At 43.5% G+C, this 19,176-nt stretch overlaps 1 protein-coding gene across 1 annotated transcript; it reads right to left on the bottom strand.

Annotated features, from left to right (window-relative positions):
• Window positions 1-427: 427 nt before the first annotated feature.
• Window positions 428-17,759, bottom strand: LOC144773911 (syncytin-1-like). The gene is made up of 3 exons (XM_078658975.1): window positions 17,745-17,759; window positions 9,694-11,621; window positions 428-495 (listed from the first exon to the last, which is right to left on the bottom strand). Exons 2-3 carry the CDS (start codon window positions 11,051-11,053, stop codon window positions 428-430), a joined length of 1,428 nt encoding a protein of 475 aa, XP_078515101.1. The 5' UTR covers window positions 11,054-11,621; window positions 17,745-17,759.
• Window positions 17,760-19,176: the final 1,417 nt, after the last annotated feature.

The raw sequence follows: 19,176 nt of genomic DNA, 5'->3' as shown, positions 1-19,176 counted from the left end.
CATATATGACCCAACACACCTTCCCCCTTACACATGACACCAATAACAAGTGAGGACTTCTTACAAAGACAACTCCTCCACCTAAACTTCACATAACTAAGTCTTGAAACCTCTTTGATGCAAACTTCATACCTAGTGAAACACGATCACTTGCAGAATTGTCAGACTGTTTCACAACTCTGCCATCACCCGCATCCACAAACACATTCCTTTTCCCCTTTGACAAGTATGGGAGAACTGGCAACTTATCTTTACTCCACCACTTACCATCCTCCGATTTTACAACACATTTTTTCACTACAGTCACCCATTTAGGAACAGAGAACCTGGAAGAACCCTTTAGGCTTTGCCTGACAATTTGATGTTCAGTCTCCTGTTCATTTATCAACATCTTGGAATGAGCATGGTTTCTTTTCATTGTAACCTCTCATAATTGTTCTGAATCCGGGAACTCTGCCATCCAAGATCTTAACATGTTGAAAGAGGGCACCTTGCCTGTAAGCAGCACAAAAGGTAATACAACCATATAGGCATTGAGCGTAGATCCTACAGCCCTAGCGTCCTCATTTCTTGTACACTATTCAACCCATTGGTCCTGGATGACTTTAAATTATCTTTGATAACCCTGTTACAACTCTGAACAAGACACTTACTTCTGGGATGATACAAGGATGGTTTGGTATGCCTTACCCCTTAAATGATATGTCCCATTATTAGTCAAAAATTTGTCAAGAATACCTCCGCTGGCAAAGATAGGCTCTAAAAATTCAATGATTCAATGATTTTATACTATTACCAATATTCACAGATTAGATTACTGGTCAGCAAGTATAGTGATCTGTCATAACAATAGCATACTTATTGACCCCACCCCCCAACATGCAATGGTCCAATTATGTTCAGTCCCAGTTTGCTCTAGGCTTATCAGGAACAGGTACCACTTCTGGACTGGGAACAGTGACCGGAGACTTATCACTCATGGCACAGGACATACATTCACAAACATCTTGCTCCACACATTTATCTAAACAATATCACCAGAAATTCTCTCTTTTTCGCACTATCAATCCACATAGAACTATATGATTCACAGGAGCCAATGACAATTAAGGTTCCTTCAGTACAACATGGACCACTAACACAACTGAATTGAAGATAATTCTCTTTTCTATAGACAATTCCGTAGACACATGATGATATCTTGTCACAGCATCATCTATCTCTTTGTTATTGACCCACCCTTGAGTCACACCTTGTGTTAGACTCATGAGTTCCACATCTTTGTTTATGGCTTCCAACCACTCTGTAGTGAGGAGGCCCATACAGGAAGTTTGTAATTAAAGATGATTTATTCAAGAAGGTAACATGTTGCATAGTTCAGAACAACAAGTAGTTAAATGTGAAGGAGAGCCCCACCAGGAGCAGCCTGTCTGCTGCTCAGCCCATGTCCAACTGTCACTTCACCTCTCTGTGTCCCAACATTCCGAGACACATCATGACTCCAACATTTTATTGAGAACAGAGCACAGGCTCTGGCTGAGCAGGTGGAGTAAAATACATTGCAATACAAATGCATGATACTACATATCCATTTTAATTCCAACAGAAGAACAAATGCAATATATGATAAAATATAACAAGAGTGAACAAAGGCCAGATAGAAAGGAAGGAACAACGGGGTGACAGAGAGAGCAACAAAGAAAAGAGCAAGGAAAGCAGAGTGAGGAGATAGATGGGAGAAGACAAGGAGGAAAATGTAAAGTGTCAGTAAGCAAATGGAAAACCCAACCTCTAAAACAATGAAATAGAAAGGAGACAGTGAGACGCAAGAGAGGAAATACGAAATGGAGAGAGACAGATGTACCAAAGACAACCCCCATGCACACCCACTGGCCAGGCAGGCAAGCAAGGAAATAAGTGTTGCAGGGACTCTGCTCCTACACAGAACTGTGCACAGAGACTTAGGACCTTAGTGAATTAGGGAGTGCCAAAACTCACCTTAGTACCCAACATCCCCTACCAGACTAGCATCAGTGTCTCATTGGCTCTTCGTCCTATAGCAAAAATACCAATGATTAGACAACCCAGAACAGTCGACTTAGGTTACCTCAGGCAATGTGGAAAACAAGAACACTCTTTCGTTATACTCTCATACCAGTCCAAAACATGGAGTAAAAGGAGACACAAGCAAGTTTGAAATATTTATTTCTAACGCTGTGTTCTCATGCGCAGCACCGTAGCTAATACAAGCAGACATATTATTAGAAATAATATTGTCAGCATAGTTACTATTCTATAAAATACAAAGGGAGAAAGCTAAATGAAAGCAGGTTTAAAATATACTTCTATTTCACCCTCCCTTGCTAGTAGGTTATTTTATATCTATAGAAGGTCTCTTTAGGCTTACATAGGTGGCCCCATACCTCTGGTATTTAGCAGAAGTGGATCACATCAGATTCTGCACAAGCTCTCAGCATACAAATGTTGTCCGAGTGTGTGTGTGATCATGCCTATGCAGTGCATTATTAAACGCGCCAATATAAGAGGTTGCCACAGCTGCATCTGTGTTATGTCTAGAACGTGCGCTGATCAGTTAGAACAACAGCCACAGTGTCTAAGATAACCTTGACGGTCTTGGCTCACACTGTACAGACTAAACAAGCGAAGCAGCTTAGAAATGCAGCAAAACAAGTTATTCTCATGTGAAGCAAAATACTCAGTGTTCTCTAAACAGTAGCGCAAGTGCGTGTCGTGTGCAAAGCAGAGCAGGAATGTAAAATGGCGTTTAAACTTCTAATAAGCCCATGCTAACTTAACACTGTGTAAATGTACGGGTCATCCCCACGACACCCTCCCTTGATCGGAGCACGTGGAAGCAGTGAGGGCAAATCAGGAACGCAGAGTTCAAGTTCGAGAGTCCGAGTCAAGTTCAAATTTGCCACAACGGGGAAACGGGAGCAAACTCCAAATTTGGGAAAAATACACAAATGTAGTATAATTCTTCTGATTAATCAAAAAACTTGAAGGGTTTGAAAAGGAAAAAGAATCCGCTGTTCAACACATGACGTCAGTCATGGAAGAGAGAAAAGAAACATTTCTTACTCCAACAGCGTGTAGGCATCATACGTTGCAACAGCCTCCAATAGGAAGTCATTGTTCTCATCCGAAAACATATCAGCCATCCAATTCAGCAATGGAAATGAACATACATGTTCCTCAATAACCGGAGCCTCTAGTACCATCAGAGGACAACTCGAGTTTTCTTCAATATAACTGCGTGCCAAAAAGTCATGCGCCGCTGCAAAAATATTCCAATGCCCCAAGACTCCATGCATCGCTGCAAAGGCCATAATCCCGTTGCCAGAACAAAGCAATTCATGAGCAACTAAGGGGCTCATCAGTTGATCATAATCCACGTTGGGAGACACAGTATTGCAGAGACACAAATCCAGGGCCCAGTCGAAATCGCAGCTTAGGCAATGAAATACAGGCTGGACGCATGTGAAAAAGGAAAACCGAAACGATAATCCATAAACCGCACTCAATGTAGCAAGAGGCAGCGCTCCATAATAACGAAACATTCGGTTGCGAAGCAGCAACAGCCAGGGTAGATGGTCTTGTTACATAGGACGTGCATCCATTTTGAAATAAATAAAGTAATAGAAGCACTCCTGCAATCAGAGCGAGCATTAAGGAAAATCCACCAAACAGGCTGGAAAAAATGGAATTAAAAATTGCCGGGAACACACCAAATATAGTTTGAAAAGAAGTCACAAGGCCACTACTAACAACTTTAAAAAAGTGGGCCAGCTCCGTGGTCGAGGAAGCATTAAAGATAGTGTGAATTAACTCCCCAAAATGCAGGGGTAAATCTGTATTTAATAAAGCATGTACTTCAGTGCGGGCGTTGACCACGTGAAGGACAAATTTTTCACGAGCAGATGTGAGGGCAACCTCTTTCTGGGACAATAGAGCTCTTATTCGACTCATCTTGTTGAACTCTGCTTTCAAGGTCGGAATCGACAGCCTGATGGAAACATCCAGCTTCCCATGTGAAGGAGGAAACATTACGTTTTTACAACAAACTACACGTTCAGAGACTGTAACCATGTAAGGAATTCCGGATAACATCCCACAACAGTCTTCATTATTTAAAAGTAAATAACTACCGTTTGCTAGTAATGTAAATGTTGGAGTGATAGCAGGTGTAGGTGTGCCTTTTAAAACACAGACCAAATTATGCGCGTTCTGGTTACAAGAGCCATGCAATTGGATATTCCTACACACTAATGAGTGATCAGGTGTTGTTGTGAAATCTTCACCATTTAAATAAACTTTACCCTCCGTCAGGCATCTGTATGTAAATGGCAGTGATCAAGCTTCATGGAGATAAGCTCTACCTAAAGGTTCATATCTGCATATGGCATAATACTTCATGCAAGCTTCAAATTTGAAAAGTGGGAAAGAGAGTGTGATTAACAAGCCACACAGCAGAATTGTATTCGGCCACAGAAAATGCTAACTGTTCTAACTTTCAATAAGTAACATAGAAAACATTGCATCTTTCATAGACATAAACTGTTGTTTCTTAGTCAAATTAAAAAGAGCAAATAAGGAGGACGTGTTTAATGTAGTCCCAGGGCACTCGACCAGCCTTTAACGTTTGCACAGTCCATGCAAACTCCATGATGGAACGCAGTTGATTTTGTCCATGAAACAAAACAGACACATCCTCTTGCACAATATCAACAACAGATGAAACAATATTGTCTAATGTGTAAATGCGGGAAGAAAGCGTGTTAATGCTATTATCTACAACTGCAAGCACTTTTTCTAAATTAGCTCGATCAATAGCGCTTAATCATGAAGCAGCCTCAATCTGCGACAGCTTCCAAACTTCATTGTAAACAGCATAAATCCACCTTTTGGATCTGCCAGCTGCAGGACCTTTCACAAAGGCATTCATATCAACGTCGCCAGTCAGTTTAGACAAATGAAGTTTAACTGACTCTAAAGTGGAGTATTTGAGCCAATTCTGACACAGCTTGCCTACAGAATATGTAGTGACAGAATGGTCACTTTCACACTGGGGATCCACCCTAACCTGTGTATATCCAGGGGACAAACCCAGAAAACGATGTTGGCAGGAATCAGCACTTTTGTGCCAAAGCAACCAACTCTCAGGATCCAAACTGCAAATGTTAAATGAAGAATTCAGCACTATAGTCTGTATTTCTCTAACGGATATACTTGTATAATTATCCCAGCCGGGATACTCTTCTAATTCAGGAAAAGAAGGTGCATTTAATTTTTTAGTAGTAGCAAATCCAAAGCAGGTGGTTTGAGAAATAGTCGGATTCAAAAACAACATATAGTTCGGGATGAGACATGCACGATGCAAAGCCTCTGTGCCTTGCACTTGCCAAGCTTTAGAACCCCAAACAGATTTTAGATCAATGGTATCTTTCCATAGTTCATACCCCCATTAGCCAATTAGTCAAGAAAGGACTTGGAATATAATAATTTAGAGTGGGTAAGTCTAACTTTGGAAGAGGACCTTTCTGTCAACTTAAAATAAAACCATTAGGATTTGACTGATTGAAATCAGTAAAATATGTGAACTTCTTCAGAATAGCACTGGAACTGCCCTCAACAGGAGCGGGACAATGTTTCCATTGGATATAGCTAACCATATTCCTTCTTGTGTTTGCCTTGTGCAGGTAGTGATTTCCAAAGTGTTGGTAACAATACAAATCACTGTAGTTAGCAGAATCTAAATATAAATCCTCAGCATCAAAGGCAGCATAGTATTTCAAATCTGAAAACAAAGCCTCTATGGCTTGAACATCCCAATCATCAGAACGTATATTTTGTTTAATGACACCCCCCATTGAAACTCTCAGTACATTTGGGACATTTATAACCTCCGTGGGACCATGAATCTGAAATTTAACAACATCCCATACAATCCCATCTAAAACGGGCCAAGCAGTAATATTCATAAATGCCAAATCTCTCTTTAATCTGTGGATGTGGGATGAGGAGTGGGGAGCCAATATTCCATTAATTGGTCGAATAACTGTTCGTTGCTCAACGTAGTGTCCATTCACAAGACGGAAAAAATACACCACAAATCCAATCGACATGAACAAAAAAAACAGACATAAGTCCAAGGGGGAATCAAAAAATGTTTTTTAAACCATGCAGCAAAAATAGACATTTTTGAAGGGGACTTCGACGTGGTAGAGTTAGTGTCAAATAAAAATCGGGACTCATTGGCCACACAGGTCTGTAAATCGGGCATCGATAAGTCAGTGGGGTAAGTGTATTCAGTATCATTAAGACGGGCATCAGGTACGGTATTCAACAAAGGACTTGAAATAGCAGGCATCTCTAAAACAACATCAGGCCTGTTCCTAGGTGCCAGCGACAAAACAGCATTCTTCAGCATTGCCGGATAGGAGACCACAGGTGTCATACTAAGAAGAATCGACCACTCTGTGTAGTTTGACATTGTCAATGGAGATGTACTTCTTTTCTTTACGACCTGGAAGTGGTGGTAAAATGACTGTTCTTGTGCCCTGCACTCCAAGCACAGGAACTGGAGCTCGATACGAGGGACCAAATTCTTTCTTGTTCTCGATCTTCTCTCTGACCAGTTCTCCAACTCGGGGTAGCCAGCCAACTACCAGGATCTGCAACGCAGCATCAGATGTGGAGGGCAAGTGTTCCTTTGCAAGACTGTCTCTCGTCTCTTGTAGATTCTGTTAAATATGACAATGTTCATCTACGTCAAAGGGGGCATCAGCCGCCGCCTGGTCTAGACATTTAAGGTCCGGGACGAACATTTTGATACCAAAAAGCATTTCGTATGGGGTCCGCCCACCCAGAGACCTTCTAGGGAGATTATTAAGTGCACGTTGTACACTATTCAGATGGGCTAGCCAGTTCCTGCCAGTACCTAGAACCCTGGCTGTCAAAGACTGCTTTAAATGACGGTTCATTCGCTCCACAACACTGTTGCCCTCAGGCCGGTATGGAGACAAAAATTTGACTTGGACCCCCAGTGAACTCATGGCATCCTTGTACGCCTTAGAGGTGAACGCTGGACCCTGGTCCGAATGGAAGGTGCCACTGGCAACAATTCCCACAAAGACACACAAGTCTCTTATGACAGTTCGCGAATCAGTGCTGCGGTGTGGCCACACCCATACAAAGCGTGTGCAAGAATCAACTGCAACTAAGATATACTTATACGCAGTATCAGAGGAAAAAGGACCGCAGTGATCTAAATCAACACACCCAAGTGGTTTATTAGATATACACAACTGTGTCTGGGGCGGACGTGCAGCAGTCAAAGGCTTGATCTGCTGACAAATGTCACATTGAAGGACATAATCACGTGCCTGTTTGTACAGTCCCCGTCACCAGAAACGTTGTTGTAGCTGAGATACAGAAGCCGAAAAGCCAGCATGCGCGGACGCAACACCTTCGTGGGCAGCTGTAATCAGTGAGGGCCTGCGTTGGGAAGCAATCTGTCACCAATGTCGAGTATTTTTACATAAGGAACTTTGTCAGGACTTAAGTGATAAGAATACTTTGAAGGAAATCCAGTGGGATATTTACTTCCCTTCTCAGTAGCAGCAATTGCTGCTAAGATATCATCATCAATCTTACTTTTGGAACATGTAAATGCTGCTACCAAATATGTCGAAACTGCTGACTTTGCCAACAGCGTGTACTCCCACATGCTGATGACCGAGAGTATGAATTACATACGCGTGTGGCAGTCGCTCTTTAAGTTCAGCTACCCGGACCCAGATCATTTTATGTTTTATTGTGCTACCTTTGGAGTCTCGATATTCATTTTGAGTCCAAAAGAACAGATTGTCATTGGAAGACTGGACACAGTAATAAGAGTCACTCACAATAAGAGTAGTCACACCAGGATCTGCGTACTCCAATGCAAGCAGTAGAGCACGGAGCTCTGCCATTCGGGCGGTACAGTTCCTTAATGTCTGTGTATGCACGACATCGGGTTTGAACTCTCCATTCACTATTGTACCGACCACAATTACGCAGGCTGAGACATATGCGTGCTTAGACCCATGCGCGACTTGCGCAGAACAATCAGTGTAAATGATACAATGGAAATCCTCCAAAGGACGCATTGTCAAAGGAGCAGGATGAACAAAGTCATACTGTAAATATTCCTGTGACTGCAAGGAGGCATCAAAAACAAACGTGACAAAGATGTCAATGATGTTGCTAATTGTATCCACCGGGGGTGCATAGCTTTAGAATTTGGTACACTGGCTTTCGTCACTGCCTCCAGGGCAGGATACGGTGTAACAACCAACATACGTTTTCCCTGCGGCAGTGCACGTTCAATCGCCATTTGCACTGCTATCAAAACTTTTTCCACAGTGGAAAACCACATTTCAGCTGAAGTGTACAAGAGTGACTTGTAAGTGATAGGTACTGTGTCACCTTTGTTAAAAGTAAGGTACGTGAAACCCACCGTCCCAGGGACGATTCTTATCACCAGGTTAATGAGGTTATCACGAGTCAATAAGAATTTAGATTCTAGAAGATCAGCCTGCAAAGATTGCAAAAGGGCTGAATGTTGAGGCAGCCAGCACGATTTGGTAAAAGTAGGTTGTATCAAAGCATACAATGGCTTGATACGCTGGGCATATTCGGGAATGTAAGTACGCCCGAAATGTAAAAATCCCAGCAAAGACTGTAATTTTTTCAGCGTTGTCGGAGCGCGCAGTTGTGCGCATTTCTCCAAGAAGTGAGGTGCCAATCCTCTACCGTCATTGTTGAGCTCATAGCCCAGAACAACCCTGTGTACTCTGCAATGTGAGACTTTGCAAAGTTGAATTTGTAACCGAAGTCCGCAATACAACAAATTATTCGGTCAACGTGGCACAGATGCGCCCATATCTCGTCGTCTTGATGAGTTCAGGCCTCAGCAAGGCCCAAAGGTACCGAAAGGGTTCGCCCTTCTGTGTACAAAGTCCTTAGACTTACAAATGAAGTTGGCAAGGAAACTGGAAATACAAAAACATAGTTTAATAAACCTTTAAAGGTGGTGATACAACCTCCACAACACTTCTACAGTATTGTACAGAGTAGCACACTGAATACAAGCACATGGCCCCTTTTATACACAGTGGAAGGGGTTCAGCTTACAGCTTAGACAGAGGTTACAACCACGTAAGGACATTTCCAAATATATCAGTGGGTGGAGCTAACAGTATTTCTAGAACATGGGAGGGCTATGCTAATAAGGAACAACTGTTACTTCTGCTGAGCATGCGCTACACTCTCAAGAAGGACTAATAATAACTGTTGCTAGGTAGAATCCACAGTGTAACTGGCAGAGAGGTAGGACAATCAGAACATTGAGCACATGGCAATGTAGGGCATGAAAATGGTGGACTCGAAATACAAAATGAAATCCCTATACTAGATATTTGGACTGATGCATTATGGCTTCAGCTAATGCTTAATAATACCGCTGTTTTATTTACAACAGACGACCCTTTCAGCGTTAGCTGAAGCTATTCCATTTCATAGGGTAGTCATCAAACTCATCTTGAATGTCAATGCTCATAATGTTAGAAATCTCTTTAGTTAGACTCTTTTGATAAGCAGCTTCGGAAACAGCTTTCTTATTGGGTATACAAGAGGTAATGCAAAGAGAACATATCATAGGACCACATTGAATATACATACAGCAAGTAAAAAGAATTACTACTATTATACAAAGGCCAGTGAGGATCTTCCAACCCCATGTAGTAAATAAGGTCCAAAACCAACTAGAGAAGGTCCATGTACCATTATCTACATGTATGTCAGCAGCTATTTTATGCAGTTTATTTATGGCATTATAAACAGAAGGCGAGTTGTCTGGGATGAAGACACAACAGCTACTTCCAATAAGTCTACAAGCTCCTCCTTTTTCTGCTAATATGACATCTAACACCATTCTGTTTTGCAGGGCAACAATTCTAGTAATTTGCAACTCTTCAGTTACGTTTCCTAGTGCTGCAGCAGTTTGGTTGGTCACTGCCTCTACAACTCTAGTTAATCTTCTTATCTTTCTACTGTTTAGGGCAGCTCCAACAAAAAAGAATAACCCTAGGTTAAAATCTACATATTGCTGCAAACTAGTGTCGGTCTGGTCCACATCATCGATAGATAAAGTACGTTTGTATCTATTCACAGTGGCATTATTCAACAATTTCAAGTCTTTATGATAAGTGGCAGGTGCTAAAAACACTGGTGGTAATAAAAACGATACATAGCATACTCCTGACCAGCCAGCTGGTAATCGATAATATCCTCTATTACCGCATACAAAATATGTATTATGGGATGCTAAAAATGTGCTATTATTCAGACCATCTATATTTAAGACTTTAATACAATCACTAACACCTACAGGGATGTTCCCAACACTTTGTACGCATAAGTCCGCTTGTGCTTGTGCAACTGAGATCACAAATTTTTCACTTTCGACAGTGTCTCTAGTGTTCGTAAAAATGTAGGGAGTAGACTCATTGTCCGGTCGATATTCTTCCCACTCCCATATTGTTCCATTGGCTTGTGGATAGCCTTCTTTATTCTGGTGACATTCTTTGTTTAGTCTAAAAAGTAATCTTCCAACAGCAGGCTTTCTTGTGGCAAATAGAAGAGTATACCAGGCACGACAAGAACCATTATGAGAGAAAGGGAGAGGTATAAACGGTGTTCCCCCCTTCTTCTGGTGCGCTGGCATCATACCACATATCCAGCAATTTGTTTCATTTGTAGCAGTGTGGGTATGATGTAGCATCTGAATGAAGGTGTTATTTACAAAGGACAAGCGGTGTTTTGATTCCTGATAGGGGAGCGTATAAAAGAAATGCTCCTCTGGCACCGGTGTAGAAACCACATATAGATCACGGGCAGGAATTACATCCTCAACAAACCACGTGATAATGGCAACAACTGCCACACTAGCAATAAATCCGAAGGCGCAGATCACTTTCTTTCTCTCCATGTTGAACAAATGTCTCGCAAATCTTCCTGAAACTAAAAAAAAAAAGGCTGTCAGAACTCTTCCCCCAAGGCGGCTGTTGTTTTCTTCACCAACGGGCCAAGACGGGTGTCACTACTCTAATGCAAGGCTGATCCCCCCCCCTTGCCTCATCGGCTCTCCGTTGCACCAACCAAGAGGCCGTTCTGACAGCAGTCTAAACAGCAGAAAACTTCTTCCTGGGTCGAAGGTTGTATTTTCTTACTCCAGAAGTCGTCGGGTCCGGGAAGAACTCCTCTTGCTCATCAGGTACCACAGCAGGGCCTTTCTCTGTAGTCAGGATTTCTCGATGGTCAGTCAACACGGCAGGCTCCACCAATCCGGGTTGCACTCTGCGACAATGAAGGGAGTGAATCCAGTTCTTCCGGTTGGTCACTCGGACGGCCGTTCTTGTTGCGAGCAGAACCTGCTCGGGACCGCACCATCGGGGCTCCAGGCCACTCGTCCTCTCGAACGCCTTGATGAGGACGAAGTCACCGGGTCGGAGACTATGACCCTCACCTGTGGACCGGTCAGGGAGTGCTTCTCGAACCTGTTGATGAATAGAAACCAAGTTATCAGTTAATTGTGCCAGATAGTCATTCATCAATACACAAGGTACATCATATACGGAACTTGGTTTAGGCACTCCCCAAATATTCATGGGACGACCAAACACCACTTCATACGGTGTAAGGCCGGTTCGGGAGTGTGGTACTGATCTTATTGACAACAATGCCAAAGGCAAAGCGTCGGGCCAAGTCAGAGAAGTGGAAGCCTGGATCTTTGCTAGTTTAAGCTTCAGTGTTCCATTGTAGCGTTCCACCAAGCCAGCCGACTGTGGATGGAACACTGCATGAAACTTCTGTTTTATCCCCAGACCTCTCAGAACGTACTTGATAACGTCTGCTATAAAATGAGGCCCGTTATCACTCCATAATAGTCTACAAACACCATACCTAGGGAAGAACTCCTTAAGTAGCACCTTTGCTGTAGTCATTGCAGTATTGTCCTTAGTAGGGTAGGCTTCAATCCATTTACTGAAAGCACACACCACTACCAAGACGTACTTTAGATTATTACAGCGTTCAAGTTGGATATAGTCCATTTGCAGGACTTCAAAAGGTGCAGTAGGTATTTTAAAACCTCCTGCTGGAGTCCGTGTTCCTTTCCCTGGGTTGTATTTAAGACAGATCATACAGGTCTGTACCACTCTCTTGGCCGTGCTAGCAATCTCTGGATGCTCCCAAACTTGCGCAAGCAATTTCACAATCGCTGAAGCTCCAACATGTGCTAGCCCATGTGCCATTTGAACCATAGGTTGGACAAAAGCTGTGGGCAACTTCCACCTATCCATTTGTTTGTTGCGCCAACAACCTTCATCATCCAGTTCTCCATTTTCAGACCATTGCTCTCGTTCTTTATCAGAAGCAACTCTCTGTATTTCCCTCACTTCTTTCCTAGCATCATGCCATCGTTCTGCTTGTGACTTCACAACATACATTGAAGTGGAGTCAGGTCTCATTGCAGTTTCTCGTGCTACTTGGTCAGCGAAAGCATTTCCTTGCCCTACTTTGTCAATAACTTTCTTATGTGCACTGCATTTCACTATAGCTATCTTCTTAGGAAATGTCAGGGCAGTCAAAAGATTGTGCACCAGTTCTCCATACATAATTTGTGTTCCGTGTGATGTCAGAAAACCTCTTTCCTTCCAGAGCAGGCCAAAGTCGTGCGCTACTCCAAAAGCATAGCGGCTATCTGTATAAATATTCACACACAACTCTGCACTAAGCTCACATGCTCGTGTCAATGCTATCAGCTCCGCTGCCTGGGCTGATTTCTGTGGTATGCGTGCTGTTTCCACGATAGTATACAAAGTAGTGATGGCATATGCTGCCGAAGTCGTACCATCCGGTAGCTTCAGGCAGGAGCCATCCAACCATAATTCTCCATCTACATCTGAGAAAGGCGTATCCTGGAGATCGATACGACCCTTTGTCTGTTCCTCAGTCACAAAAATACAATCATGTGCTTCTTGTGCCTCAGGCTGAGTCGTCAGGAATGGTAACAATGTTGCTGGATTTAACGTAGCACATCTCCTCAATGTGATATGGGGAGCCAGCAACGTTAGTTCATATCCGGTCAGACGGGCACTTGTTAAATGCTGCGTCTTTGTTTGATTCAAAAGGGCGTCAACAGCATGGGGAACCAACACTAACAGCTTGTGAGATAACACTATTCCCTCACTCTGACGTATTGACACAGCTGTCGCTGCGACCGAACGAAAACACCCCGGCAATGCCCGAGCGACAGGATCGAGCAATGCCGAGAAATATGCACACGGACGCTGCCTGTCCCCGTGCATCTGTACTAACACAGATGACGCACATCCATCTCTCTCATGTACATATAATGTGAAAAGTTTCGTGTAATCAGGAGTGCCTAACACTGGTGCTGAACAAAGGGCCTGACGTAACTGTTGGAAAGCGTTTTCACATTCATCTGTCCAAGGAAGGGGAATTGGAGTGTCTTTTGTCAATAGCGCTAACAGTGGTTTGACTATATGTGAAAACCCCAGTATCCACTGCCTACAAAAGGACGTAAGACCCAAAAATGCTCGAACATCTTTCTGTGTAGAAGGTGTTGGTGTGTCCAGGATGGCTTGGATACGATCTGATGTAAGTGCACGCCCCTCCTTAGACAAAAGGTGGCCTAGGTAGGTCACCTTAGGTCTACAGAATTGCAATTTCTTCTTAGATACCTTATGATTGTGAGAAGCCAAAAAGGAAAGCAAAGACAACGTACAAGTCTCACATTGCTCAGGGGTGTCAGCAGCCAACAAAATATCGTCGACATATTGAATAAGCACTACCCCCTCAAGCAAGACAAAGGAATCCAACTGTCTTTTCAATGCCTGACTGTAGATACTAGGGCTCTCAGTATAGCCCTGTGGAATTCTACAAAATCTATACGATCGATTATTCAAAGTGAAGCCGAAAAGGTAACGGCTATCAGGGTGAATAGGGATCGAAAAGAAGGCGTTCTTCAGGTCGACAACCGAGAATGTTGTCGCTGTTGGTGGGACCAAGGTAAGGAGTGTCGTGATGTCAGAAACAACAGGGTATTGGGGCACCACTATCTTGTTCACCTCCCTCAAATCAATAATAAATCGATATACCCTAGTATCAGTGTCCTTCTTCAAGATTGGTAAAATAGAACTGTTACAAACATTGTATGGGACTTCTTCCACCACCCCCACTCGAATGAGATCCTGCACAATCTGTATGAGCGCCTCCTCACCCTCCTGTGAAATCCTATATTGAGGCAGGCGTGGCAACACAGCTCCCTCCTTTACACTAATGCGAACCGGGGGAATGACCATCTGTCCCACATCAGTGTCTGAAGTAGCCCACAACGTTTGAGGTAAAGAGGCTAATGCAACACTTTCAGCGACCACACACACTCTCTCTTTTGCAGGGTAATTGTCATTTAAAATCACGCGTACTCCTTCAGGGGAGCAGCGGATTGTGGCTCTAAAATGTTTCAGCATGTCTAGACCCACAATGTTGTCAGGCGTGTTTGAGGAAAGCAAGAATGGACATGGTGCTGTAAATTTGTCGACATGAAATGCAAGGGGTTGGGATAATGGGCTAAGAGAAGGTGTTCCATCGAACCCTACAGATGTGATCGTTAAGCCAGACAGGGGAGCCCTCGGAACCAATTGTTTAGACAAAGCGCTACGAGTAGCCCCTGTATCAACCAGAAACTGATCAGTAGAACCCAAAACATGTGCTGTAACATAAGGACCCCTCTGATCTACTGGTACTTCAACTGATTCCTCCCCCCATCCTACGCAATCCTATGCATATTGGGAATCATGACTTTCGGGGTGCACATAGTCAGACATCTGATACTGATTTCGTCTATCAAAGGTATTAGACCCTCCTTGTTGTTGCTCCCTAGATTCGAATCTAGCCCTGTCATTTAGGTTACCTCGTGGTCCAGAAAAACCCCCACGATTTCTCCCAAAACCTCTACCCCGTCCCATAGCCCTGTGTTCTCGCGCTAAAGGACACTCATTGGCCCAGTGGCCTCGTTGCTTACAATATGCACATTGATCTTTAGCCAAGTCTGTGCGGTTATATGTAGAATCATAAAAACCCCGACCACCTCTATTATTTCCTCTCTGGGGTGGTCCATACACTTGTGCTAACATAACTTTTGTTTTCAATTCCTTAGATTTCTTATCTTCATTACTTTTTGCTTCTAGTTCCTGACGCTCGTAATACTGAGCCATTGTCAGGAGGGATGCCGGAGTCGAAGTCGTCCAGGAGCTTTCACTCGCTTTCAACCGAGCTGCTACTCCTGGTAATAAATTCGAAACATATTTGTCTACAAACAGATGTCGACCCGTGTCATCCGTCAGAGACTGACCACTGAAATCGTGAAAAGTTTCTTCAAATCGCGTAAAGAAGTCAGAAACTGATTCATCTATCTTTTGCTTGCAAGATGCTAACATAGTCCAGTCAATCTTTTTAGGGGGAATAATCGTCTTTAATTTAATCAAAATAGCAGCAGGGAGGTCTAGAATGAGCTGGGGTGGTTTCTGCGCAGGTTTCCTAGCTCTGTCCTCCTCCTCAATGTCTTCCCATTTAGCTTTAAACGTCACTAAATCATCAATTTTCCGTACTGATCTCCACATGTCAGGGGGTAATATAAGACCAAAGAATAAATCAATGTCAGCTAATGTCATAGTACAAGAATTCAAAGCCCCCTCAACTTCCTCATAAAAGGCAGCAGGATTTTTCCGTGGGTCAGGTAACGCTTTCTTTAAGGCCATAACATCCGCTCTATTCCAAGGAGTATATACCCAATTATAGATAAAATACCCTCGGGCATCAGCTGAATCTTTATCTGAACTAGTACCCGCTCCTTTAGGAGGAACATACAAAGGCGCTGCCTCTCGCATAGGTTTAACATGCACAATATCGACCTTATCTGAAGAAAAGATAGGTGATTGTTTCCCGTCGCCACTCAAACCCGTCTCTTTGTCGTCCACCGTCTTTTGTCGCTTTTCTTCTCGTAACCGAGACGCCTCATCCCGCAATACGAATAACCGTCGAACTGCATCAGCTGCCTGGGAAGGAGAAAAGAGACCTTTACGCAATTCTTTCTTATCTTGTATTATGTCATCAGGTTCAAGAACAGGAGAATATTTTCGAAAAGCCCCGACTACTTCATCAGAAAAGGTTTCAAGAAAATAAATTTTTTCCCTGTCCGGCCATTTTTCAAGAGACAACAATATTTCAGCAAGAGGAATTGTACCCTTAAGAATACGATAAGAAATTTGTCAGAGCTCCGCCATACGATCAGATGTTAGCTTAGACCGCGTGTCTACCTTATCTTTAAATGATCCAGAATCCTCATCTTCCCCTTTCGGAGCAGACGGGCCAGCATACGGAGGCGGAGAACGATCTAGTAATGAAAAATCATCATCAGCATTATTAAGGACAGGATAAAGAGGCCGACGAATGGGATATTGGCCAGATATCTGCAATCTACGTTCCTTTTCCCGTTTTTCTTCCGCATCTTTTTGTTCACGTTGTCTCATTTCTTGCGCCTTCTCACGCACATTCTTCCTCTGCTCTTTCTCAGTCAGCGCATGTTCACGTTTCTCATGCTCACGTACTTCTTTCACCCACATTCGCACACTCTCAAACATATCTTGTCTCGCTCGGCGCTTACACAGGCACTGTTCCACATACTCAATTTTGCGCACATCAAACGAACCATACAAAGGCCATCTCAACTCAGGATCCTTCTTGGTATACTTCCTCCACAATGTGCTGTACATTATAGGGGAAAGACCAAACTTAATATACATGTCCCTATTCGGCGTCCCTTCTGGGGGAGCCGGCTGCGATTCTTCAAGACTTAACCGGTTTCCACAGCAGCACCACTTACGTAGTGCGCTAAAAGCAGACATGCTAGAAATATTGTGAAATACACAATATTATACAGAAAAATGGCACTTAATCGTTGCGCCGCTCACAACCATATGTTGGAGAAAAATCTCCACATTGCCTACCTATATGTGTTGCAACGCATATATACCCATATTCATAATCATAATATGATCGATCATCCAAACATCTCCATATCCATATCCATATCCATAAGCCACAGCAAGCGTATCCTAAAACTGCCTTGCTAATCACTGGCTACCATAAACACTCACAGTAATTACCATACATTGGTCCTTACCAAGCACGAGCGTCCAGATTCCACTTGCCAAGTTCCACAATTTTCTCAAACAGCTTATCCACAGCAAACCGACAGAAGAGGTCTCAGTCGAAGACCGGCGCCACCCAGATGGTCAGATCGGAAGGAAGGAAGAAATACCTCAGGATGCCAGGACTAAAGACGCCGCTGGCAGTGATCACTTCCCCGGCAGAGTTCCACTCCTTCGTCACGACCAGTCCTTCGAGCCTCCGAGTCGCCGATGAGCCCCACGTGACGGGCGCCAATTGATGAGTTCAGGCCTCAGCAAGGCCCAAAGGTACCGAAAGGGTTCGCCCTTCTGTGTACAAAGTCCTTAGACTTACAAATGAAGTTGGCAAGGAAAATGGAAATACAAAAACATAGTTTAATAAACCTTTAAAGGTGGTGATACAACCTCCACAACACTTCTACAGTATTGTACAGAGTAGCACACTGAATACAAGCACATGGCCCCTTTTATACACAGTGGAAGGGGTTCAGCTTACAGCTTAGACAGAGGTTACAACCACGTAAGGACATTTCCAAATATATCAGTGGGTGGAGCTAACAGTATTTCTAGAACATGGGAGGGCTATGCTAATAAGGAACAACTGTTACTTCTGCTGAGCATGCGCTACACTCTCAAGAAGGACTAATAATAACTGTTGCTAGGTAGAATCCACAGTGTAACTGGCAGAGAGGTAGGACAATCAGAACATTGAGCACATGGCAATGTAGGGCATGAAAATGGTGGACTCGAAATACAAAATGAAATCCCTATACTAGATATTTGGACTGATGCATTATGGCTTCAGCTAATGCTTAATAATACCGCTGTTTTATTTACAACAGTCTGTGAGATAAATGTCATTTACATACGAACACGCATCTGGGTCGACTCCCTCCAAAAGAGAGACAATTCGGGCAGAAAATATGCCTAGACTATTCTTATAGCCCATGGCCGAGCGCCACTGGTAAAACTGGTCCATTGGGAACTTAGACCTGACAAGTTGTGGGCAAAAAACCCATTGGATATGTCAAGTGTGGTTTTAAACCTTTTTCTCACAAGACCATCCACCAAAGCAGAGCCGTGGGTATTCTGTACTGCATAGGTACGGCAATGCGAGTTCAAATGACGGTAATCCAATACCAAGCGGTATGAACCATCAGGCTTGTTCACAGTAAAAAGTGGGTTATTCATCGGAGACACACACGTTTCAATTACTCCTTGATATTCCAATTGTTCAAGGATTTCTGCCACGGAAGCCTTCGCTTCACGCCGCAGGGGATATTGAGGTTAAGGCTGTGGCATAGACCACAAAGGAATCTCGTGTCGGGGGGAGAATTTATCCCAACCACAATGAGTACGGTACAAAGCCGGAGCTATCGCCTTAGCCCACTCTTCTGCAAAATTCAGCGCATGCTCTTTCGACACTGTGTGCGCGAAACTAGGGAGGATTACCTCCTACCCTCTCGGAGCCGTGAGAACAAAAGGTGGGGGTTAGTCAGCCTCCGCTAACAAAATTTCATAGGTAAACGTAAGATTTTCCCAAAATACCCCTTTCATGGTACGTTGAATGTCACCTTCAATTAAAAGGTCAATCTCATAAAGCCTGTCAAGGGGAGCTACTCTAGTGTCAGCTGTCTCAACAACAACAAACTTGTCAGACGCAGGGCCTCTCGCACTATGGTAATCTCCGCCGCACTGTCCAACAGCGCCTCGGCCCATGTCAGATTCCGAAGCTGCGTTCTCACTATCTGTGGCATATCTCGCTGGTAAAGCGGCAACTTTCTTTTTCTGAAACTGGGGTCTTTTCTGTGAAGAATCGTCCTGCTTGCCTTTTCCG

This window comes from Lissotriton helveticus, chromosome 8, assembly GCF_964261635.1.
Source record: "Lissotriton helveticus chromosome 8, aLisHel1.1, whole genome shotgun sequence".
Lineage (NCBI taxonomy): Eukaryota > Metazoa > Chordata > Amphibia > Caudata > Salamandridae > Lissotriton > Lissotriton helveticus.
Note: the sequence above shows the minus strand (reverse complement) of the source record. Positions and strands in the feature narration are given on the sequence as shown.

Excerpts from the sequence above, each read along its gene's own strand:
- LOC144773911 (XM_078658975.1), bottom strand. The coding sequence starts at position 11,053 with ATGGAGAGAAAGAAAGTGATCTGCGCCTTCGGATTTATTGCTAGTGTG. Across the intron at positions 496-9,693 it reads TTCTCTTTGCATTACCTCTT|GCAAGGTGCCCTCTTTCAAC; the intron begins GTATACCCAATA and ends TGCTGCTTACAG.